The sequence below is a fragment of the Archocentrus centrarchus genome, unplaced genomic scaffold, assembly GCF_007364275.1.
Source record: "Archocentrus centrarchus isolate MPI-CPG fArcCen1 unplaced genomic scaffold, fArcCen1 scaffold_24_ctg1_1, whole genome shotgun sequence".
Taxonomy (NCBI): Eukaryota; Metazoa; Chordata; class Actinopteri; order Cichliformes; family Cichlidae; genus Archocentrus; species Archocentrus centrarchus.
Genome location: NW_022060255.1, coordinates 620,237 through 646,377, shown reverse-complemented (window position 1 = coordinate 646,377; position 26,141 = coordinate 620,237). Strand labels below are relative to the sequence as shown.

Genomic DNA, 26,141 nt, shown 5'->3' with positions numbered 1-26,141 from the left:
TTATAGCGCTATAAATGAGACGTTATGTATATGGGTTTGCGCATTTAATCCCTTTGTACGAGATAAGCCCCGGTGATGGAGGATACGCCAGTACGATTGTCTCTTATGTGTTATTATTCCTCCGTTTAGGCTCAGATCGTTTGATGTTTGACGGCGCACTGACCGGAAATGCAAACTTCTCTCTGACGTGTTAAAAAGTAACGAGTCTGTTTGAAAATGTAAGAAGTAGAAAGTACAGATACTTGTGTAAAAATGTAGGGAGTAAAAGTAAAAAGTAGTCAGAAAAATAAATACTTAAGTAAAGTACAGATACCTGAAAAATCTACTTAAGTACAGTAACGAAGTATTTGTACTTCGTTACTTCCCACCTCTGTCCATCATTGATGTTATTTTGGTCAGGGTCCTTCTGTCTCCCACCACCTGCACTGGGTCGAGAGGACATCCTAGGACAGAGCTGGCTTTCCTGATGAGCTTGTCTATCAGCTTCCTCTCAGCTGTAGATAAACTGCTGCTCCAACATACTGCTGCATAGAAGATGGCTGATGCTACTACAGAGTCATAGAAGGTCTTCAGGAGTGCCCCCTGCACTCCAAAAGACCTCAGCCTTCTCAGCAAGTAGAGTGTGCTCTGACCCTTCCTGTAAAGCACGTCAGTGTTGTGAGTCCACTCCAGTTTATTGTTCAGGTGAACACCCAGGTACCCAGGTACCCAGGTACTATCTCAATGTCCACTCCCTGGATGTTCACCGGTGTCCGTGTGGTGGGTCTGTGCCTGCGGAAATCCACCACCAGCTCCTTGGTTTTAGCTCTGAGTCATCCTCACCTGTGATGAGGCCAACTATGGCAGAGTTGTCAGAGAACTTCTGCAGATGGCAGCGTGGGGAGTTGATGGAGAAGTCTGCAGTGTGCTGGCACCATTCCCTGTGGGGCCCCCGTACTGCAGACCAGCCTTTCAGAGACAAAGCCCTGTGTCCTCACACTGTAAAAAATATCCGTATATTTAACAGTGATAAACAGTAAAACTGTGACAGGAAAAATCCGTAAACTATAAAATAATTTAAAACTGTTGATTTGATGTGAATGCACCGTAAATAAATTAATCTGTGAAAACTGTAATTTGTACATTTTTTCTCAGACAAAAATACTTAACACTACCGTAAAGCGCTCTTGGAGTGTTTTTTTTTACGGAAATTTTTCATTAAGTTTATAACAGTCAAACACTATGATTTTTACATTTATTTGTTGAAAAAAATACAGATTTTAATTGCTGAATGCAAGTATGGTTGTGCTGGTAATGAATGTATGCTGTAATATGACATTGTGATTTTTGAAATATGTTCACATAATAATAGATTAAATAGCACTATTCAAGAAACCAAAAGCACTTTACACTGAATCCATTCTTTATTCACTCCACCTTCACACATTTTCATGTTGACCTGTGAATAAGCAGTGTACAATGTTTTCAGTTTTTTTTTTTCAAGTATCATTTTTGAGTAAAATTTAATTTTTTCATGTCTTTATCAGTTTCCTTTTGTTTTGTGATTTTTTTTAATACAGCATATTCTTCTTCTTTATACTTGAAACAATGTTTTGGATGTATTTTTTGTAAAGAACACGATGTGTAGCTTTTAAATATACATTCTATTTACCTCATAAATCCATTAGCTTTAAATTTCAAAACCAACAACAACTTGACAGACCTACAGCTAATTATAGACAGACTACATTATTGAGTGAAATCATGATCACAAAAACATTAAAATAATAATCTGTTTTATTTATTTGTACTTAAATAGCATTATATCTGTTTTTCATGGAAAATAAAATTGAATGATTTTAATAGTATCTCATCTAAAACCTGCTCTTCCCCTGAAGTCTGGAGCATCATACAGCAAGGCGCCTGAATTCGAATGGGCCAATCAGCGCACTGCATGAGGCTCCAAAGCAGACGGTGTCTGTACAGCAGCTCCACACAAGTTTCATTTCGGACTATACGGCATCAAGCTATCTAAGTTGTTTCTATTTTCATGGATTTAACTTCAACCACAGCCCATCTTCAGTTACTTCGGTAAGAAAATAATCTAAGTTGCTTTTTTATTAACAGTGTTGTGTTGCAGACAGTGAAGGTGCAAATGATAAAGTTGCGTTAGCTTTAGCTCCCGCCTAGCATTAACGTTAGCCACTTTAGACTGAAAAACAGCATGCTAACGCGTGTACTGCATGTTTCAGAGACGTGTGCGTTCATATAAATCACCTTGTAAGTGTAGCTCCATTTTCATCCTTTCAGTAAAGGCGGCCTGGATTTTCCTGCCTTTTTTGATACCAGGCTGGAGCTTTAAGTTAGCTATCTTCACAGCTGCTTCGTTTTGAAGATGTAGTCTTGCAGCATTTGTGGAGAATCGGTTCACTCTGTGAAAGCTTATGTTTCTCATTGCAGACTGCATCGTAATGAACCCCGGTGTCTTTTTAAATGTGTTGAAACAAGTTGTAAGCAGGTGTTTTCTGGATATGCCGCTTTAAAGTCTCACTTCTACCGCCGCCACACTGGTACGGCAGCCGTCTCTCATGACAGTACCGTTATGGTATTAAATTGCACCGTCTCACTTTGTGCACATCAGTGTGAGGGAACTACAGCTTTGATTGCTCACTTAAAGGAACACCTAGATGAGGGACGCCATGTGAGTTGTCCAGTGAGAGGATGTCAAAGTGTGTTCTCTGTAAAATCTACATTTACCTCCCATATGTCTAGAAAACACAAACGTTTAGAAAATGTCATTTGCAGTTCAAACAAAGATACTCAGTCAGAAAGTCCAACTACAAGTGCCACCATACAGGAAGCTGCCAGTGTCTCAGATGCAGAAAACCCTGGGCCTAATTTCAGTGACCTGTATCTCAGAAATGTATGTATGTTTTACATTAAACTACAGGGACAGCATCTTCTGCCAGCATCTACCATTCAAACAATTATTGAAGAAATACAAAATATACATGAATTGGGACAGATGTATACACTGAATAGACTAAGCTCATTTCTAAAAGATATGTCAGTTTCAGATGAGGATGTTATTAAAATCTGTGACACAGTAAAACAATCTGACTTGTTCTCAGCTTGTCACACAGGGCCCATGAGAACTGCTTACTCAAGAGTTCAGTGCTTTAAAGATGTGTTCAAGTATGTTGAACCAAAAAAAGTATTCTTGGGCACAGATGAGAACAGAATGGAGAGATTTGCCTTTTATGTTCCTGTGCTAAATACTTTGAAAAGTATGCTGGAATCTAATTTTTGGCAAGGTCTCATATCAGGGGATTCAGATGTTTCAAGATCAGATGTTCCAGTGACTGTTGTGATGGTAATGTGTTTGTGTCAAACACATTCTTTAAGGAAAATCCAAATTCTCTCAAGTTGGTTCTATACCAGGATGCATTTGAAGTAGTGAACCCACTTGGTTCTGCAAAAAAGAAGCACAAGGTTTTGGCTGTGTACTTCTCTCTACTCAACATTCCCCCGCATGCTCGGTCAAATGCTGATCATATGCAGCTAGTTTTACTGTGTAGAGAGAAGGATTTCAAAGAATTTGGTCATGACAAAATTTTTTCAGAACTCCTGACCGATTTGAAAGCACTAGAGGAGAATGGAATAACTATGGCAGACAAAACTGTTGTGAAGGGAGCTCTCTACTGCATTACTGGAGACAACCTGGGCTCTCACTGTATTGGGGGTTTTATGGAAAATTTCAGTTCATCGGTGTACTTATGCAGATATTGTCTGTTAACTCGAACTGAATTTCAGGGTGCTGATCCAGCAGTCTGTGGACCTCCGAGGACCCCAGAAACCTATAGATCTGCCACTGAACAGCTGGAAAGAGAAGACGTGTCAGAAGTACAGGGGATAAAATTCAGGTCTGTATTTAATTCTTTACAAAACTTTGATGTTTGCACACCTGGCATGCCCCCATGTCTCGATCATGACATTTTTGAGGGTGTCCTCTCATACGACCTTGCTCTTTACCTCAAGTATTTCATCAGCACAAATAAATGGTTCACTTACACAGTTCTGAACAGGCGCATCAAGCAGTTTAAATACAAAGGAACAGATGCTTCATCCAAGCCTTGTGAGGTCAGTCCAAAAACATTGAAACTTAGTGGACAAGCTGTTCAAAATTGGAACTTCTTGAGACTTTTACCTCTCATAATAGGAGACAAAGTGCAGAAGCCTCAAGATAATGTCTGGCAGTTAACTTTGCAGCTCAAGGACATTGTTGACCTAATTTGTGCTCAACAAATTTCCAAGGCTCAGGTTACTTATCTGGATGCTCTCATCCAAGAATATTTGGAAACCAGAAAGGCGCTGTTTCCTAGTATCAACTTAAGACCTAAACACCATTACTTACGACATTATCCAGGGCTAATCCTAAAATTTGGCCCTCTCATCAGGCTTTGGACAATGCTCTTTGAGAGCAAACATAGTTACTTCAAAAGATGTACAAAGCATCTTAAAAATTTCAAAAACCTGTGCTTGACTCTTTCAGAGAGACATCAGATGTTTCAGGCCTTCCTTTCTGCTGGGTCAGTGAGTCCTCCAGCATTGCAAATAAAAGATGGCTCACCATTTTACTCAGAGCTTTACAGTGAGCAAGTAAAAGATGCAGTCTTGCATTTTGGCTTTACTGAAAGGAATACAACGATTCCAGTTAATGTTCAGTACAATGGCCTTACTTACAGGAAGGGCCAGTTTGTTGTCACAAAGTATGATGAGTCAGTGGAGTTTGGTGAACTTCTGCTGATTTTTGTTAAGGATGATTCAGCTCTTCATTTTCTCATGAGAGTTTATAATGCAGAATTTATTTCTTACTACCACATGTACTCATTAAAAAATGACACTGGAAGATTAGAGTGCAGACTCATCAGTGAACTGAATGACTTGTGGCCATTGTCATCTTATGTGAAAAATGGATACCAGATTGTTCCACTGAAGCACAGCATCTTGTCAGATTGAATACCTTGATTTCATTTGACCAGAGACCAAACTGTTTGTTTGTGTCTTAACAGATATGGCTGAATCACAGGTGCTAAAGAACATAGGGGATGTGATAGCAGTAGTGCTTCCGGACCTTCCTGATCAACTTGTCAAGTCAGTTGAAGATACTTTGAAAACACTTGGTGCCGCAACCACAGATGATTTAAAGTACATTACAGAAAATGACTTGCTGCCAGTGTTAAAGCCCATACAAGCCCGAAGACTGGTTGCTGCCTGGACCCAAAATAGTGAGTGTAAGACAATGTCACCACACCACCCAGTGGCACACTTATTAACATTGATGTTGAGATTGGAATATGAGTTTTTCTGAGTCTGATGATGACATAATCATCATTATTTCCTGTGTAAATAAATGCTATGATGCAATAGCAGGCTGTTTCAAAAATTTTGATTTTTTTAAAAATGCAAACTGTTAGACAAATTGTATTAAGTTTTGACCACCTTAATGTCTCCAAATGCATCTATACAGTGTGTAAAAAAAGCATTACACAATGTTTAATGCTTTCATATCTTCTCTTTTGTATTTTTACAGTCTCAGGGACTTTAACACCAAAATCTGTGCATTCATCTCCAGTGGATGTCTCTCCCTCTCCATTCTCAATTTCTTCTTCACCAGCATCATCCACCAGTACTTCATCACCTTCAGGAATTTGTACACCATTAATACCAAACTGGTTAGAGACATTTGAAATACCATGGCAGAGGTTCCCTGAGGAGTTGGTACAGAACTTGGAAAGACAGAAAAGACCAAGTGCAAGACAAAGGCGAGAAATGGTACGGATCGTGGTCTCTGAAATAATGAAGATTTGTAAGAATCCAACCAAACACAACACTACAGAGATAGCAAAAAGGATGGTGGCCAGGTATCCAAAGTCTCTGCAAGATGTTATTGATGGTGATGTTATTGGACCAGGATATCATTCTCTGGTGAAGCAACTTCAGGCAAGAGTTGAAAATGTCAAGCGACCTGACACACCAAAGGTTATAAAGCGCAAAGCAGCATCAGATGATGATGACACAGATGAAATACCTGCAGAAAAAAAAGCAAGTGTTCAAGACACCTATGGCTGTATTAGCTGGGAGCCAAAGCATTTGCCACTCTCTGAGACTGTGGAGAGTCAGCTTGAAAAAAAAGAAGAAATGAAGACATTGTTTAAAAAGAACTACAGTACAGATGTTGTGAAAAAACTAGTCAAGTGCACCTATTACACCCAGCGTAAAGACATCAACAAAGGGGTAAGCATCCAGAAACTATGCCAGGAATGGCCCTTTCTCTTCAATGAAGTTGGTATGCCAGCACATTTCCAAGAGCTGACTGGTGTGAATCTGATGGAGACCTTCCTTGCCAATGTAGACAAAAAGGGGGCACGTCTGTTAAAGTTCCTGAGAAATGTTGATGCACAAAAACGCAAACAAGTCCTGAATGCTCTTCTCAAGCTTCAGACAGAAAGAGGTCAGTCCAGTGGTTGTTCGCAAGAAGTCATTGAGATGCTGCTTCTTTTACTGGCTCAGTTTGATGAGAAGGAAGAGCTTCTGTTTCACTGTGTTGAGACAACAAGCCTTGCACAGGATGTTCAGATGGAGAAAGTGCCACCAACACCCTTTATTATTGTTTGTGGTAAGTAAATAGAGCAAAATTCAACTGTTTTTTTGTGGTGTAACTGCAATGTTCTTGCACTCTTGGATTGTTTAGTTTTATGTTGTGTTTCCCACACTGGTAGTGGTCTGCATTTACATTTTATCTAGTCCAGAGGACTCCAAAGCCCTTTACACTACTCTTCTACCCTCAGTTAACTGTTGTGTAATTAACCTAGACAGTGACAGGTAAACAGGTTTGTTTGTTTAAGGAAGACACCTGAAACACTTTAATTAAAAAAGTAAGACATTTAATATATTAAAGAATCAGAAAATTACACAAATGCACGTGTGGGACTCAGAGGGAGAGTGTGCACGCTCTCTCTCTCTCTGAGCCCGTGTTCCTGACTAACCATAACATCTTTATACAGCCTCTTATCTAAACATAAACAAATTCTGGGTGCTATGAGTTGGCCTTCGTCACTCAGTCTTACTCAAGCTGGTTTTTCAAGACCCCGATTTCTCTCATCAGCAGTGGAGTCATAAAGCACATCTTCTTCCTGATGTTTTAATTTGTCATAGAGCAGTCTTGTCCAGATTAATGACACAACATGGTGATGGTGGTGATGTTTTAATTGTACGTTCTGTGGCCGAACCCCAAGATAAGATGCACTGAGACAGAGAAGTCAGTCAGCACTTTCTGATCTGTTGCTCTCTGTCTAATGTATTATTTAATTGTTTATTATTTGGTTGATCCACTGTTTATTAATTAATTTACTGGAATTTATTTTTAAACATTTGTCAGTTATTCATTGAGTAAAAAATAATCCCTAACAACAGCAAGCTAAACATTAATGGGTTCAGCAATGATGAGACGCAGGTCTTTTGGTCTTTACTGAGACCCATTTTTACTGTAAAACTGTAACGAAAAGAGAATCAAAGATATACATGAGTGGTTTGTCATAACATAAATTCACATCCAACAACATACTTTCATGAGTCATTACACAAGTAATTAATAAGCAAACACATTCACGTGCCTTTTAGCAAAGACTAGCATAGACAGAACTAAAAGATAGTAGCATTAGCTTATTCTCACTTAAACTAGGAAACTGGTCTATAAGTTGTAATAATGGTAAAAGAATGTATAATCAAATGGACAAGACACTACCTAACATAAGACAAACTATTGTACAGTTCTACACTTACAGATTATGAATTGCCAAGGCTCACGGATGATATTATGCTTAGTTTACTCCTCGACTGCTTGAGTATGGCATGGCCACTTCACTAACATCCTTGCTGCTTACAGCTGTTCACCTTTAGATGGCACTGTTATTCATAATCACATGTCGACAAACAACAAATGTAGCAAGGCTGACCTCTTGTGTCACAAAAGAGAATTTAAATGTTCTACAACTGGGATTAAATTAACTTAAATCTTGATACAAGTGTGAGGGGCAGAACAACTACATTCAGTCATTCATCCTTTCATGCACACATTCACAAGCTGATGGTACTGAAACACTGGCTAACACAACCTGAGAAGCTCAGTAAGATAATTCATCTTATAATGCAACTGTTGAAGACTGATCCTGCCTAAATTGGTAATAAAAATAGAAATAAATGTCTTGATAAATGATTGTGGCAAATATAGCATCCAAATATTTTTTTTCCAACGTATTTCATTATACATTGATAGAAATTAATATTTTTTTTATCATTTTCAGTTTTAATTTAAAATGATCACTATTATTTAATTTCCCATTGTATTTCCAATCCTATTGTTTATTAATTACTTTCCTTCTTATGCCATATTTTTCTTATTTGGCACATAAATTACTTTATCAAGCCATTTTTCAAATTTCTGTATTTACTACCAGTGTTGGCAGGATCCAGCCTCCAATTTGTTTCAACTATCTCTGTATTTGTATATATAACTGACATTGACACCCTTGTTAATAAAACGTTTGAATTATTATTCTTTTTATTATTATTCTCAGGTTCCTCCTGCTTCGCTGCTGAGACATTCATGTTGAGCATCGACAAGAAGATCGTTAAGGACCGCATCACAACCTTCACCTCCGCCATCTGCCTGATGTTTGGCAGCTATTACTGCTTTAACATACACTACCCTGTGGAACTACGATCAACACTGGAGTTCCTCCAACGGTAAAATTAATATTTTTATGGATTCTTTTTTGTATTTATCAATTTGATTTCCCATATAAGGTTAATTTTCTCAATCTCTCACTCTTTTTTTTTTTTTTTTCCATAAAGGTGTTTCTTTTCCATAAATCCTGAAAGAGGCACCAAGGTTGAATCCAAGAAGAAAAAAGTGTTCTCAGTCAATCCCAGAGTCCTCACTCTCATCTCAGACATTGCTGACTATGAGTGGATCTAGTCCTACCCCTCTTGTTTTGGATGATAAAGGTGTGTTACATATTCTACAGATGTTTTTGTTGTTGAAACAATTGTTACATTTCTGAATGTCAGCGAAAAGTTTTTAACAATTTGAAGTTTTACTAAACCAGATTTGTTAAAGTACCGGTTCAATTTTTTTTCGTTTCACTGTTAGTTCCAGGAGTTTCTTTGATTTTAATTTGCCTACTTTTTTAAGATTTGTGCATTCTAATGATGTAAAAAGGTACACTGCATATACATCGCTAGTTAGCATTTTGTCAATCAAAAAGTTTTCAAAAGAAGTGTAAATTTTTTTATTTTTTTTTTATTACATGATGCAGTTCGAAGATGTAGTTTCAGCTTTACCGCACAGTTCTGTGTGTAAAATAAGTTGATAGAGACTTGTTCCTGGAATTTCTTGAATTCAGATTTTATTGAAATAGAAAAATTGTTTCTTTTCCTGTAACTGCATTTGCAAATGTAAAAAAAAAGAAAAGGAACATTTTACATATTTTAACATGTTTGTAGTTAGAACAGCACCAATAACACTATGGTAACAGTGTTTGTAAATTTTCTGCCAGTTAATGTAAAATATAATGTATGCTCAGCTTATAATACTGGTGTTGCACAATTTAAAGAGAACTTGTAAGCATTTCTTCCATGATTACTTACTCTGGCTGTCATTGAGACAATCCTTTGTAGTTTGAGTGAAAATGTTAATAATTGATGTTCACAACTTCAAAGATGGTAAATAAAATACTTTATTGGAAATATAAGGTGGACATTTGTGTTGCATTTAGAAATTTTAATAAATTAATACTTTGTGTATTAAGCTTACAGAATAGACTGATTAAAAGAACTCCAGTCTGAAAAAGTTGTGTATCTCATAACGGCAACTGAACTACGAAGCAGGCTGAAAATTTTACTTAAAAATTATTTGTATGCATGAAATGAGGTAGTAGTTGATAATTCATTGTGAAATAACCAGCAAAAGGTGCTCATATTTCATCAGGTAAACCCTTTGATAAAAGCTCATGATAGTTTTTCATGTCATCTTAAATTATTATTAATCATAATTATTAATAAAAAGGGGAACTGCAAATCATTTTTCACATAAATTCTGGGAATTTTTACAAAATAAAATTGTATTTTATTATTTTTACTAGTTAATTTTACAGGGAAAAGATGTTGTTTGTGGCACAAACTTAATTTTATAGGTTGTTTTCATGTTCATTTTAGGGAAAAACATTGTTTTTTCCTTAGGTTAAAACATTTGCTTTTACAATAAAACAATGACTCCATCACCAATTTTAGCCGTAAAAACAACCAGGGTTCGTACGGGTGCTGGAAATCCTTGAAAATGCTTGAATTTTAATATTGTCCTTTCAAGGTTTGAAAAGTGTTTGCATTTTGGATATAGTGCTTGAAAGTGCTTGAAATTGTAACCGCTTTTTTTTGTAAATAAAAATATAACTATCTGGTTGAACAGTTCGCTTATGAAACGGAGAAATAAAATGAGTCATAAAGTCTAAAATGAAAATTTCTCCGCATGGGTCTGGCCTGCCCGTCTGCATGTGACCTGTCACTCTGTTTGTGACCACGCCCCTCCCCCGAAGACAGAGAGTGGCCGTTTTAATGAGTGTTCGCTGGAACACTGCAAAGTCCAATTATGGATCAGACGAATATGGAATACTTTTAAGTCAAAAGTTACAAACATAATCCCCGCAAATAATGTCATTCCTCGCGAGTAAATTCAACAGCGTAGAACTCAGCGCATCCACGGAGGTGCTCTCGTTCACTTGTACACCACTGCGCCGTTCTGTGGTCTGCAGCGATATGGCCTCCGATCTGGCGGATCAATTCAAAGGCTTCATTGAATTTTCTAAAATAGGCCATCATCGATTCACAGAAAGACTCAATAACGATATTAGACAGGAATAAGCTGTGAGTGCGGCGCAGCAGGTGTGGAAAGCAGCCAAAACCGCCGAAGATAAATTCAACAAGGAAGCGGAAGTATTGTTCCAAAAAGCTGAATCAAAAATGTAAGCCGTACGCAGTAAACCGCAGAAAACCATGATGGATTTTATTCAGAAGGTATGTACATTAATTCTATATGTTCCTGGCGTGTTGTCATCTATGCTTATATTTGTACGCAATCTGGTGATTGGCGGCTGGCACTGCTGCCAAGTTTTGTGTAAGAAAACTCGCTGTCGGCTGTCTTAAAACTCGCCAAAGGACGAATCGAGGTCCGGGGGTGGGGTTGGGTGTCCCCCTCGGTGCCGAAGAGAGGTCCGGGCGATGCCACAGCGTAGGAAGGGCCGCAGTATTGCTGTATGTACACAAAACACGGCGACAACGGAATTTTCATGTTTCCGGTGTTGTGCCAAAAAGTGATTTCCGATTTTATTTTTTATTTTTTTACTGTATTATCTTTCTTATATCGGTAAATAGACTGTGGCGCACAGGATTTATGAAGGGCTTATATATAAAATGAAGAAATGACTTGTTTTGCAAATATATTTATGACTCCATTACTGTATCAGCATTATAATCAATCCAGTCGTTTTTGGCTACCCTTTATAGAACTATAATGTTCAATTTGTTGCAATTTCTGCAGCCCTCTTGGCAGATCTCTCAGGAAAAAAGACATTTTTAATGTCAATGATAATTTTTACCTTCATTAATAAAGAATATATGAAAGGCACTTTGCCAAGAAGTGATTGCAGCTTCTACCTGTGACAGGAGTGTTGTTTCTCGCTCAGAATGACATAATATCATTCACGAGAGATGTGTTTGACACAGATGTTTCACAGATGTTAGGCCAAAAATTAATCTACAGCCATTTAAATACAACCAATAATTTTTTGGGGGGAAATACTGGAAATCATTTTTTTGGAACAACACGGCATATCTCTAAAACTCTTCAAAAGTCCCCGATGACACCGGGAAAAGTCACTAAATTTGATGCTGGTCACTTTTTGGACAAAAAAAAAAACAAGTCACTAGGGGGGTCTGAAAAGTCCAAGTGACAAAGTAACTAAGTTGGCAACACTATCTGCCGGTGTTGCCAAAAATTGCAGCTTCTACCATGTGACAGGAGTGTTATTTATGACTCAAAATGAGTTGACATCATTCATGAGAGATAATATTCGAGATATGCTTGACAGACCATACGTCAGCAAGTAATTTACAACTATATAAATACCAGCAATCATTTTTTTGGAAAATACTGGAAATCATTTTTTGGCACAAGACCCGCTATTCAGATGATACAGTGGTATGCAGATGTTTGGCCACCCCTGATAATTGTCATGATTTTCCTTTATAATTCATTGGTTGTTCAGATCAGCAGTTTCAGTTAAATATATCATAAAGCAGATGAACACAGGGATATTTGAGAAGTGAAATAAAGTTTACAGGATTTACAGAAAGTCTTCAATAATTATTTAAACAAAATTAGGCAGGTGCATAATTTTGGGCACCCCAACAGAAAATTTCATCAATATTTAGTAGATCCTCCTTTTGCAGAAATAACAGCCTCTAAACTCTTCCTATAGCTTCCAATGAGAGTCTGGATTCTGGTTGAAGGTATTTTGGACCGTTCTTCTTTACAAAACATCTCCAGTTCAGTCAGGTTTGATGGTTTCTGAGCACGGACAGCCCGCTTTAAATCCCACCACAGATTTTCAATAATATTCAGGTCTGGGACTGAGATGGCCGTTCCAGAACGTTGTACTTGTTCCTCTGCATGAACGCCTCAGTAGATTCTGAGCAGTGTTTAGGGTCGTTGTCTTGTTGAAGTATCCAGCCCCGACACAACTTCAACTTTGTCACTGATTCTTGAACATTGTTCTCAAGAATCTGCTGATATTGACTGGGATCCATGTGACCCTCAACTTTAACAAGATTCCCAGTACCTGCACTGGCCCCACAGCCCCACAGCATGATGGAACCACCACCAAATGTTACTGTGGGCACCAAGTGTTTGTCTTGGAGTGCTGTGTTCTTTTCCCACCATTCATACCGCCCCTTGTTATGTCCAAATAACGCAGTTTAGTTTCATGAGTCCACAGCACCTTATTCCAAAATGAAGCTGGCTTGTCCAAATATGCTTTAGCGACTCTGTTTGTGGCGTGTGTGCAGAAAAGGCTTCTTCTGCATTACTGTCCCATACAGCCTCTCCTTGTACAAAGTGCGCTCAATAGTTGAATGATGCACAGTGACACCATCTGCAGCAACATGATGTTGCAGGTCTTTGGAGCTGCTCTGTGGGTTGACTATGACTGTTCTCACCATCCTTCTCCTCTGCCTATCTGAGGTTTTTCTTGGCCTGCCACTTCAGGCCTTAACTAGAACTGTGCCTGTGGTCTTCCATTTCCATACTATGTTCCTCACAGTGGAAACTGACAGCTGAAATCTCTGAGAGAGCTTTTTGGATCCTTCCCCTAAACCATGTACATTTTGCGTACATGCAGTGCAATACAATGTTTTAATGGATAGGCAAGAGTATATTTACTACCAAGATATCCAGAATTTTTCAACACCGGGATGTGTTTTTAATACGTCCTATTACATTAAAATACCACCAAACCAGGAGAAATCAAATGTCATGAAAAAATATCAACATTTTCTTTGTACACTTTTGGGGAGGGGGTCTGAAAAAGAGTAAACTTTGGAAAATGTTGATAATTGTGAATGACCCCTTAATGTGCTGGAAAATCATGAAAATTGACCTTGGAAGTGCTTAAAGGGTGCTTGAATTTGATCCTGGAAAAGGTGTACGAACCCTGAAACAACGGTGACAATGCCTAAGAACCGTGAAAGAAAAAAATGTTTTACCCGTAATTTTACGTGGTGTTTTGGCAACCTCAGCTGCCAGCGTTTTACCTTAGAATCTACGTTTTTTTTTTTACAGTGCATGTACTGTGGGCGGTCAGTGAGGTAGTCCAGTATCCACTGGGACATGTGGTGGTCCACTCCTGACAGTTCCAGCTTGTCTCTCAGAAGTCCTGGCTGGATGGTGTTAACAGCACTGGAGAAATCAAAGAACATGATCCTCACACGATCCTCCTTTGTGGCCTGAAATTGAGTTCAAACTCCTCCAAACCCCACTGATGTTGCTCTGCTGTAGCTGGTCCTCCATCTTCTTCCTGTAGATGTTTTTTCCATCCCTGATTTTCCTTCTCAGATGCTTCTGCACGGCTCTCAGCTCCTCCTTATTTCCTGATCTAAAGGCTCTCTTCTTCTCCTTCAGGAGAGCCTTTATTTCAGAGTTGATCCAGGGTTTGTTGTTTGAAAAACACCGTACCCTCCTGGTGGGCACAGTGTTTTCCACGCAGAAATTGATGTAATCAGTGATGCAGTCTGTGATGCTGTCGATGTCCTCCCCATGAGGGGCACAAAGCTCTTCCCACACAGTGGAGCTAAAGCAGTCTCTCAGAGCTTCTTCAGTCTCCTCAGACCATTTCTTCACTGTGTGTGTCACAACTGGTTCTCTGTGTACCAAGGGTTTGTACACAGGCTGGAGATGAACCAGGTTGTGATCTGAGCCCCCCAGGGGAGGCAGAGGTGATGAGCTGTATGCCTCCTTGATGTTGGCATACAGTAGATCCAGTGTCACTGCATGAAAAGTGGGGTTTTCGACAGTTTCTTGCATGTAATATTGCTGCGCGCCTTGAGTTTTAGGGCTCTCAGCAGGAGGCTTTGGCCAGAACAGTAAACTGTAGGGAAACTGCCGTGGACTCTCTGTTTCAGTGCTCCCTCAGCTCCCCCCTCTCCTCAGGTCTAGGGCAGACTCTCATATGTAAAGGAGGTTTCTGTGAGTCATACAAATGCAAAGCAAGTACTCACCAGTGGTCACCAGTACTTGTCAGTGGTCTACTCCTCCCAACAGCATATTTTTATTTTGAGATATATATAATCAAATTTACATTATCATCTTTTAAGCCTTTTTCCATTACAATGTGACTACACATAAATTATTATACAGTGAAACATTCATTAGTATTATCTAGTTTGAAATATACTTTTGGAAGTTTTCAGCTTTTGTCCCTTTTTCCAATAAGGCTTTGAGCTTCTGTCTTTGAGCTTCTGTCTGTGAGCTTCTGTCTGTGAGCTTCTGTCTGTGAGCCTTTGTCATGGAGTTTTTTGTGAACCCTGAACTTTAGTGGACTGAGGGAGATAAACAAAGGCTATAACTTGATTTTGGTGACACTACAAGCATTATTTTCATTGAAAAGCAAACTCAGTTTTCAGTCTAATTCACTGTAACTAAAAGTCTGTCACACCATCATCCTCTCGTGTGCAGTGGCTTCAAGCTAGCATTGAACATTCAGACAACATCCCATGAACGCTGCTATAAAGGTTCAGTGAATGTTCACATGCATTAATGACATTAAAGACTACCAAGGCAGATGGAATAAGAAAACATATAAAACATATAAACTTTTATTTTGCTATACATGGATGTACATAAGAGATATCAGCAAAACCTTCATGAGAAAATGTAAAATTTTAATGCATCAGGTTTTGGAATAAGACTTTTACAATAAAACAATTCACAGAAAATCTTTAATATTTGAAAATTACACCAGACAAAAAGCATGATGTCATTTACAAAGTTCGATATTTTAAAGACTTAAATGAAGACTCCCCTCATTACTATGGGCACTGCCCCACACTAAATCTAGATCTCAACCACTGTGCAGACTGGCGGTACAACAGTCACCTTCTCAGTTGTCCTGCTTAAACAGACACCAAAGCACTGTACTTTACATAAAGCATATCAGATGTGTCATCACGTAACAAAGTTCGTGTTATTTGTGAATGCAAAATATTAGCAATTTCACTACAATATTTGCATGTCTATCTTCGTTTCATAATTCCATCTGTGTCTGTTATTTATTTTGGCCAAGTGCTGCTCATAAGGGGTCGTTTTGACTGTTGGGTTTTCTCTGTATTATTGTAGGGTCTTTACCCACAATACAAAGCACCTTGAGGTGACTGTTTGTTGTGATTTGGCGCTATATAAATAAAATTTAATTGAATTGAAATGAAATGAATTCTGTGTGGCAGCTTCCTCGCCTGTGATTGGACAATACAGATCATGTGCGGGATCACGCTGAAGGTCTGCAAGACCAAAGGAAACCAGTGGCGTTCTTTGTCTACGCTGCTTTCCTGGTACGACAATGGAGGACGTCGTCTATATTTTCAACACCCCAGAAGCTCCTCGTGAAAGCGGGCCTCTCTACCGGCCAGCTTCAACCAGCCCCGCTGCAGACAAGAAGACACTGCTGGCTGCAATGAGAGTCCACGGCAGTTTCCCTACAGGTTTCTGTTCTGACCAAAGCCTCCTGCTGAGAGCCCTAAATCTCAAGGCAGGAGGCAATATTACATGCAAGAAACTGTCAAAAACCCCACTTTTCACGCAGTGATTCCTTAACACAGTCTAGAAATATGTTTCTTCTTCTCGCTGTAGTCAAAAACAACATTTCTTGATTTCCATAACTATCTGCGTAAGCTTCGTGTGATGAGCAGTATGACACTTTTTCCATGTTACAGCAGGTCCGTTCGATCAGCTGTCAGGAAGTTTTTCTTGTTTGGATTCATTGTTACAAACCAGGCTTAGTAAGAAAAGTCTGATGCTAGTGTATATTTCCTAATCTATTACTGCATTAATTCTAATGTTTTGTGAGACAGTCACACAGGTGGGATTTTAAACAATATCAGCCACAACAATGATGCAGCAGGGTTCCAGGGAGCCAGAACGCTTCTTTTTAAAACAAAATCCCCCCTTTTACCCTTAAACAAAGACTTGTAGTCTATCATAAACAGCAGCCATGCAGGCTACTTTATTATGTGTTTCACCGATACCTCACACAGAGTGCAGAATGCACATCTACTCAATCAGCTGTTTTACTCACAAATTCACCTAATGTATGAGTCTGTCAGTTTTTAAACAGTTTAGGAATTTGTGTAATATTAGTTTCTGTTTTAGCACCAGCGCTCTGAGCATTTCACTGAGCGTGATAAAAACTGTCAGTTTGGAAAAAACATTATAGCTGCAGAATCTCATCCTTTTTTTGATAAGTTCCACACTGTGTTCACAAAAGCATGACTCAAAGTCAGAACAGAATATCACATATGAAACAACATAGGCTGAAATAGTGTCTCAGTGTCTTGTATACTCTAATAATCAACTAAATTCAACTTAATTGAGAAATTTTTGCTCAGCTTTTCTTCAACAAAGTCTCAGTCTTCTTTTATCATTGTTTGTGCTCAGAAACATTGATTATACATTTTATAAATTAAATTTGGAAGTCAAATGATGCTATACAGCAACCATACTTCAGTACTTTTTCATCATTAACAGTCATAACTGAAACATTTTGCTGCACACCCATTTCATAATAGACCAGACAATAGTCTCAACCACACTCAGATCTGTAGTTATCTACTAACGGTGTGATCCACGATCATTCTGTAGTCACGAGCATTCTGCTTCTCATGCCTCAGGTTTTATGGTCCAAAACACTAGTGTGTGTGTGTGTGTGTGTGTGTGTGTGTGTGTGTGTGTGTGTGTGTGTGTGTGTGTGTGTGTGTGTGTGTGTGTGTGTTGTGTTGTCTAAATTTTATTGATGTCCACACTTTTCACATTGTTCTGAATGCCAGTATTTGACAGATGTAGTTCAGTCTGAAATATTTCCACATTTATTCTGTAAATTGGACACAGTGCTGTTTCTACCACACTCCGGTATTCAGACACATTCATCAGTCCATCACAAAACTGCTGCATATAAGCCTTTTTCTTGCTAGCCAGATCTGTAACAATGAAATACAGAAAAATATGTAAAAGCAAACCCTACTGTCTCTACAACAGGGGAAACTTCAAGACAAAGAATTGTTTCAAACACATCATGGCTTTGGGGTTATATACACTACGTTTGAAAACCTATTAAATGCATAAATGCATGGATCAATTTTACGTAAGTCAACAGTCTCTCACACAACAAAATCAAAATCTTTTAGTTGTCCCACGTACAAGACTAAGAACCAGGGGGGCAGAGCTTTTCAGGCAGTGTTGCCAAAGCTCTGGAACTGTTCACCACTCCAGCTCCATTTATCTGACTCTGTGGAGTCTTAAAAAAACAGTTGTAAACTTTTCTGTTTATCAGGCTTTCTGTTGACTTTATTTTTATTCTTCTTCTTTTAATATGGTAATGTTATGTTTTAATGTGGTATTTTATCTGTTTTTTTTTAATATTGTGTTTTAATTATTGTACAGAGCTTTGTGACTTTTTGTCTGTATAAAGTTCTATATAAATAAACTTTACTTACTTACAGCAATCGCTCTATCACCTGAATCCTGTTGCTCCTGTGTGAGAAGGTGATGCATTGGCTTATGGCATGTTGCAAATTTCATTAGGGGTGCAACTATTGATTATTTTAGCAGTCGAGTATTCTATCAATTATTCCATCGATTACCCGAGTAACTGGATAAGAAATACTTTTTCGTATTAACAGTTCATCTCATACCTGTCAAGTTATGTGTTTAAAAATATCGGAAATTTTGAAATGACATCATCACCCAAATTGTATAATTGTTCATTTGAATGTACTGTAGTTGCCGGCTGCAGGAGAGAGGAAAATCATCTTTGGAGAGACAAAAGTGAAGAAAAAAAACACCATAAATATGTTTTGAACTACAAATAAACATTATAAAATAACTTAATAACTTTAATGCTTTGCCTAGACCCACATTACATAGATCAAATTTATACCGTATTGATTAATGTTAGAATATCAAATTTAATGAAAACACTGTGGGGTGTGACCAGAGGCGATTGCTCTAAGACTGCAAGGGAAGCTCAGCTTCCCCTAAAATGTCAAAAAATAAGTGATCAAACATATACTGTTGTGTGTACATGTCATTGACTAAATGTGCGCTACAACGTGCTCAACTTTTGTTCAGAATCAGCTTCTTATCACTGGTAACGACGCGGCTTTCCTCTCACTCGTTCCCGCAGCTTCACAGTGCTTTAAACAGTGTGGACGCTGAGCGTCTACAGAGTTCAATAGCGAAGCAAAGAGTGCAGCGAAACGAGACGAGTCATTGGATAAATGCTGGGCTTTGTCCCGCCCATCGGACACTCACCGTCTCTGGGGGTCTATGGGGCAGTGGGCTGGCCTCGGCTGACGCTCAGCTTCTGCATGATGATTGGATGAGCTGTCTGAGGTTGAATCCCTTTTTGATTGACAGCGAAATGAGCGAATCAGCGATCTTTTGGTGTAAACATCCGTGGGAGCATTTTTAAATTTTCATTCTGTTCTGAGTTGAACCGGAGACTTTCCTAATCCTCTTAGCGGCATTTTCTTTGTTAAAAACGACTAGCGACAAATCGAGCTTCTATTTCTGGTGGTTTTTTGTAGCTGCTTGTGTTTGGAGACTGACTTCTATCACTCTTTCTGACTTCTATCGCAGTTTCTGTCCAGCGGGTGCTGCTGTATAAATAAACCGACACATTTTATGATGTAGGCCGAAATTGAGCTTCCCCTCCTTGAAAGACCAGCATCCGCCACTGGGTGAGACTGCTAGCTAAATTCAACCCTCCTCCTTTATCTGGGCTGCTGTTGCCAACTTCTGTAAGAAAACTCCCTGTTGGCTGTCTCAGAGGTTGATAAAGGCCAAAGCGAGGACCGGGGATGGGAGCGGGTGGGCAGGCTCGGTGTTTAAGCGAGGATGGAGACAACGTGAGGTCTGGGCGATGCCAAAGTGTATGAAGGGACGCAGTAAGAAGGCTTTATGTACACAAACAGCGGAGGATTTCACTGTCGCTATATCGCTTTATGGGGCAAAAAAACAAAACAAAAAAATGCTAAGTTGGCAACACTGAGCCCAACTGAGGTCCAGTTGTTTTTACGGGGTTGTTCTGGCTGTCGGCACTAACCTAGTAATAGTGACAATTCAGTTTGGAGCGGCACAGGAATGCTTTAAATAAATGAAAATTGAAAACTGAAAATACGGGAAAAATACGGGAAAATAAAAATAAGGGATGACAGTGGAACAGAGGGGTAAAATACGGGAATTTCCTGTCCAAAACGGGAGACTTGACAGGTATGGTTCATCTGCATGTTTTAACTTCCGTACTGCAGTTTTTCCCAGTGTGAAACAAACAGGGTGGATGGAGCAGCTACAAAGTTCTCGTTTCTTCACTTACTGACCAGGTGGTTGATGAAGGACCTCCAACTGTTTCCCAGTAAAGGTTTAATGGAGGTTACAGGGGGAAAACTTTCTTCTGCTCCATCTGAGCTCACCGGTTAAGCCTCTTTGCGCTTGTGCAGACAGACTGCACATAAATCAGTTGACTGCTGCTGTTGTGTCATCAGTGTTTATGTTGAAAAACTGGGGGCTGCGTGAGCGTAACCTTGTAATGCTTTATATTCATAAGCATTCTCCTAAATACGTTTCTACTGCAGGTCTATATTTAGTCACTAATCAGGGATTAAAGTATCAAAAATATTTTGATAGGGAAGGGGTCCTTCTGGTACCAGACGGTCACTAGTGCTAATAGCTGTGCTCGCTAGCAGTATGTCCAGGAGCTGATGTAGAGAAAGAAATAACAGCTGATTCTCAGCACAGCGAGCACAACACACAAACACGCAGAGAGCGGTGGAGGCGGAAAAACATGTCAGCGATGATCGCTCAGTGTCAAAGGCAATCTGTCGCAGCGACGGAGAACTTTATAGAATCTGAGGAGGGTTTTTTCTAACTCCTGATCCACTCCAGTCCAGTAGGTGGCGGTAATGCAGCTCTAAGCTGGTTTGTTCAACCGCAGACCCACAAGAAGAAGACAATGACCAAAAACCGTAATGCACCTAATGTGGGTCAGATTGCATTTTTTATTTCTTTCCGAGATCCGATTCAGTAATTCAGGCCAGGATCGGACCGATTCCGATGCAGAATATCGGATCAGGGCATCCCTATTCAGGAGTGCCACCATTCTTATGCTTCTGCCTGTCTGCCTATCTGTCTGTCTCATGTTCTGCTCTGTTCTCCTCTCAGATTATCCATTGGAGATGGTGGAGGTGACAAAGGAGGAGAACTCTGTCCTGCTGCCCTTTAAATTCACAGAAGATCTTCCTCAGGACGTCAGAGTGAAGTGGAAACACAGAAACATGAAGGTCCATGAGTATCAGAGCAACCAAAACCAACCTCTGCTACAGGACCAGGATTACAGAGGTCGCACAGAGATGAATGAAGATCCACTGAGAGCTAAAGACCTCAGTCTGACCCTGAAACACCCCCAACTTAGTGACCATGGTGGCTACACCTGCACCGTCTACAACAAGGGTGGAGACATCCTGCTACACAAAGTAGTGTCACTAAATGTCACAGGTGAGAAAAACAGCTGTTTGTGCAGCCTCACACATCAACACACAAGCAGATTATTTCACAGTGTAGATGATGGAGGACCACTGACACCTGTCTGTCTGTCTGTCTGTCTGTCTGTCTGCTTCATGTTCTCCTCTCAGTTCTTGAGGTGCAGATGCTGGAAACAGTTAAAGGGGTGCAGTCTGTCGTGCTGCCATTTAAAGCTGAAGTCAGCAAGCTTGAGGATGTGACAGTGGAGTGGAAACACAAACACAAGAAAGTCCACAAGTATCAGAGAGGACAAAACCAGTCTGACATACAAGGACGCTCAGAGATGAACACAGACCCACTGAGAACTGGAGACCTCAGTCTGACCCTGAAAGACCTCCAACTTACTGACAGTGGAGTCTACACCTGCACCGTCTGCAACAAGGATGGACTCATGCTGCTACAGAAATCAGTGACTCTCAGTGTCAGAGGTGAGTGGAACAGCTGTTTGTGTTTAGAGCTGCTGGTTCTACAGCAGAGGAGACTGAACAGGTTATTACATTTGAATAAAACTAAAGTAAAGACATTTTAGTTTATGAAAATAAAAACTAGAAAAATTCAAACTTTCTGAAGCAATTTTGTGACCATGGAAAACTCAAATAAATGAAAGTACAGAGGAAATCTGCTGAGTTTCAGTCTCTGTTTATCTGGTTAAACTTCATGTTCATTCAGACTTTGGGCGTCTACCAGACTGAGTCAGCTGCTCAGAGCTCTGTGTTTTTATTGTGATCCATAAACTGATGTTCCCATCATGTTCCAGTCAGATTTGACTAATCTAAGAGTTTGAAATCAGCAACAGCAGCTGTGTTGGCCATTCTCACAAACAGTTGCAACATTGCTTAAGTAACTCTGAGCTTTTCTCATTGCTTTGCTGTATGAGGCTTTTTGGAGGTCTTGATCACAGCTGATTGTGTGGAAGCACCATGGTAGGTCCATATACTGTAAGTGAGGCTGTGATTACATATTTGATCTCCACACTCGAGATCTAAATTATCAATACTGATAATTTAGTGTGTTTGAGTGAAGCTGAGAGTCGATCACATTAGAAATGCTCACACTGGGAACATTCAGGCAGAGCTACTTTAAATCCTATTAAAATAAATCTATCAGCACATTAAATTTGACTGATTATTGGAATAAAAAGAAAACAACCAAACAGTTTATTTAGTAAGAAATACGAATACCTTTATTAGTCCCACAATGGGGAAATTACAATACAAGAAGGGGGAGTCTGTTACCTTGGTTACTAATATCCAATCACAGCTGAAGAGCTCCTTTAATGATGGTGTTCTTTCTCCACTCACACAGCTGTTTATCTCAGGGTGAACATGCTGAGGCTCACTGATCTCTGATCAGCTGCTCTGGGAGCGACTTGAAGTTTATTTTTAAACTCAGAGTTTACTGACACAGCTTCCTGGAATCACTCCATTAAGACCGTCACATATAACAGAGTGAGAGCAGATAACAGTGAGTGTGTCGCACACTGATGTGTGTTCTGGAGCATTTAAACGAGAGGATATGTGAACCACACTGCCACCTTCTGGTGTGAGAGTGCATTCAGCCATGGCAGAGAACACGGTGTGACCGGCTTGTTCTGCTCTGGACTATTCTTTTACCTTGTTACATTGGAAACCATCTGTCCCTGAGTATTTTAACCCTGTAAGAGTGACACTTTAAGTTTGGTAACATGTAACAGTTATCAAACAGCTGTTATCCACGGTTTTCTGTAAGAGCGTATGTAGGCTGCTATGACAGAGTGCTACTTCCGCTGTACGGTTTTATACTTCCTGTTACCCAAAGTTACAGCCAGAGTTAATGACAGAATTCAGTTACTTTGTGCTGCAACAGGCGGCTTTATTAGTTGGAACAAGAGCTCAGATTCAACTTGTGTTGTTGTCGGTAATAGGTTCAGATCATTTTATAAAACACGGAACAAAGCACATAACTCTTATTTTTACTTGCAGCAAGGGGAAACTGTCCGCTGAGCTCTCTCGGACCTGTTGTCCCACAGGTTATATCTGTGACAGCTTCTCCGTTTCAATAGGGTCCTGGCCACACACGCCAGCGGAGTATTACCCCTACCGGTACTCTTACCACTGATAATCCTAACGGCTTCCTCTACACTCTGAAGCTGACCCCGAAGTACAGTCCCGTTAGTTGTAGTGGGTAACCCCTCATCAATCAGTGCACTTGGAAATGTGCCAGGCCAAAATTTAAAAGTTAGGAAAATAAGCCCTAGGGACATATTTTAGTTCAAGTGGATTCAAGACCAGTGTGACCAAAACAGAGCTAGATGTTTAAGTTACTTGCCTAGAGTTTTACTATCGCATGAGACTAAGTGTACCGTAAATGGGGGAAGTAACTGTCAAAAGGACTGCTTCTGACTGTTAAAGGTCAAATTTTATTATGCAGGTTCAGCTCAAACAGTTGCATAGCTCAAAATCAATTCTCAATCAATTCTTAAAATTCAGTAATCAACTTAAAAATCAGATCACAAAATCAATATAAGTCAATCACAGAGTATAATTCTCAAAATAACAAGATCTCAATCGTGATGGATTACTTATGAGCTGGGTGGCTGAAGATGAGTTGCTTAAATATCCTTTTTGGGAAGAAAGGACTTCGGATGAGTCACTCAACTCACTTGACAGAAAAAAGAGGAAAAGATCTCCAAAGGACGGCCTCCTTTGCAGCTGTTTTATTTCACTCACTCACATGATTAAATCACGTATGTTTACACGTGTGTGTGTGTGTGTGTGTGTGTGTGTGTGTGTGTACGTCCCCATCAAGATAAAAGGGAAACAATATCCATTCATCCATCCATCCATCCATCCATTCTCTCCCGCTTATCCGGGGCCTGGTCACGGGGGCAGGAGCCTAAGCAAAGAAGCCCAGGCTTCCCTCTCCCCAGCCACCTCCTCCAGCTCATCCGGAGGGACCCCAAGGCGTTCCCAGGCCAGCCGAGAGATATAATCCCTCCAACGTGTCCTGGGTCTACCACGGGGCCTCCTCCCGGTGGGACATGCCCGGAACACCTCACCCAAGAGGCGGCCAGGAGGCATCCTAATCAGATGCCCGAGCCACCTCAACTGGCTGCTTTCGATGTGGAGGAGCAGCGGCTCTACTCTGAGCCCCTCCCGGATGGCCGCACTCCTCACCTTATCTCTAAGGGAGAGACCAGCCACCCTTCGAAGGACACTCATTTCTGGTTCTTGTATTCGCGATCTTATTCTTTTGGTCACTACCCAAAGTTCGTGACCATAGGTCAGGGTAGAAACGTAGATCGACCGGTGAATCGAGAGCTTCACTTTTACACTAAGCTCCCTCTTCACCACGACAGACCGGTGCAGCGTCCGCATCACTGCAGAAGCAGCCCCGATCTGTCTGTCGATCTCCCGCTCCCTTCTCCCATCACTCGTGAACAAGACCCCGAGATACTTGAACTCCTCCACTTGGGGCAAGAACTCGTTCCTGAGCCGGAGAGGGCACTCCACCCTTTTTCAGCTGAGGACCATGGCCTCAGACTTAGAGGTGCTGAATCTCATGCCGGCCGCTTCACACTCGGCTGCGAACCGTTCCACTGCGAGCTGGAGGCCACCCCCTGATGAAGCCAACAGGACCACATCATCTGCAAAAAGCAGAGATGAGACGCTGAGGCCACCAAGGAAGAAGCCTTCCGCCACCTGGCTACGCCTAGAAATTCTGTCCATAATAATTATGAACAGAATCGGTAACAAAGGGCAGCCCTGACAGAGTCCAACACCCACAGGAAACAAATCCATCTTATTACCGGCTATACAGACCAAGCTCTCACTACGGTTGTGCAAAGACTGAATGTCTCGCAACAACGGGCCACACACCCCATACTCCCGCAGGACCTCCCAAAGGACACCCCGAGGGACACGGTCAAATGCCTTCTCCAAGTCCACAAAGCACATGTAGACTGGTTGGGCAAACTCCCACGCACACTCGAATATCCTTGAGAGGATAAAGAGCTGGTCCAGAGCTGGACGAAAAACGCATTGTTCCTCCTGGATCCGAGGTTCGATTAACAGACGGACCCTCCTTTCCAGCACCCTGGCATAGACCTTACCGGGGAGGCTGAGGAGTGTGATCCCACAAAAGTTGGAGCACACCCACCACCCCCCCCTGTCTGCCAATCCATTGGCACTGCCCCAGATCTCCACGCGATGTTGCAGAGTCATGTCAACCAAGACAGCCCTACAACATCCAGAGCCTTCAGGAACTCAGGGCGAATCTCATCCACCCCAGGGGCCCTGCCACCAAGGAGTTGTTTAACTGCCTCAGTGACCTCACCCCAGTGATGGTCAAGTCATCTCCCTCGTCCCCAGACTCTGCTTCCACTACAGAAGGCGTGTCAGTGGTATTCAGGAGGTCCTCGAAGTATTCCTTCCACCGTCCGACTATAGCCTCAGTTGAAGTCAGCAGCACCCCAGCCGCACTATAAACCGTGTGAGTGGAGCACTGCTTTCCCCTCCTGAGTCGCCTGACGGTTTGCAAGAATTGCTTCGATGCCATCCGAAAGTCTTTTTCTGACAGGTATCGGCAGCTGCCTCCGGAGTCCCACAGGCTAACCAAGCCCGATAGGACTCTTTCTTCAGCTTGATGGCTCCCTTCACCTCCGGTGACCACCATCTGGTTCGGGGGCTACCACCACGACAGGCACCAACCCCCTTGCAGCCAC

General features: G+C 40.7%; 1 protein-coding gene across 4 annotated transcripts; it reads left to right on the top strand.

Moving 5' to 3' along the window:
• Positions 1–1,931: 1,931 nt before the first annotated feature.
• On the top strand, positions 1,932–9,762 carry LOC115775851 (uncharacterized). Of its 4 annotated transcripts, none has more exons than XM_030723372.1 (6): positions 1,932–2,070; positions 3,793–3,902; positions 5,052–5,267; positions 5,954–6,658; positions 8,619–8,787; positions 8,896–9,762. In XM_030723372.1, exons 3-6 carry the CDS (start codon positions 5,054–5,056, stop codon positions 9,017–9,019), a joined length of 1,212 nt encoding a protein of 403 aa, XP_030579232.1. In that variant the 5' UTR covers positions 1,932–2,070; positions 3,793–3,902; positions 5,052–5,053; the 3' UTR covers positions 9,020–9,762. The 4 variants fall into 4 exon arrangements, with proteins under 4 accessions (XP_030579232.1, XP_030579230.1, XP_030579229.1 ...); XM_030723370.1 differs by having other exon boundaries at positions 5,573–6,658; XM_030723369.1 differs by having other exon boundaries at positions 5,052–5,273; positions 5,573–6,658.
• Positions 9,763–26,141: the final 16,379 nt, after the last annotated feature.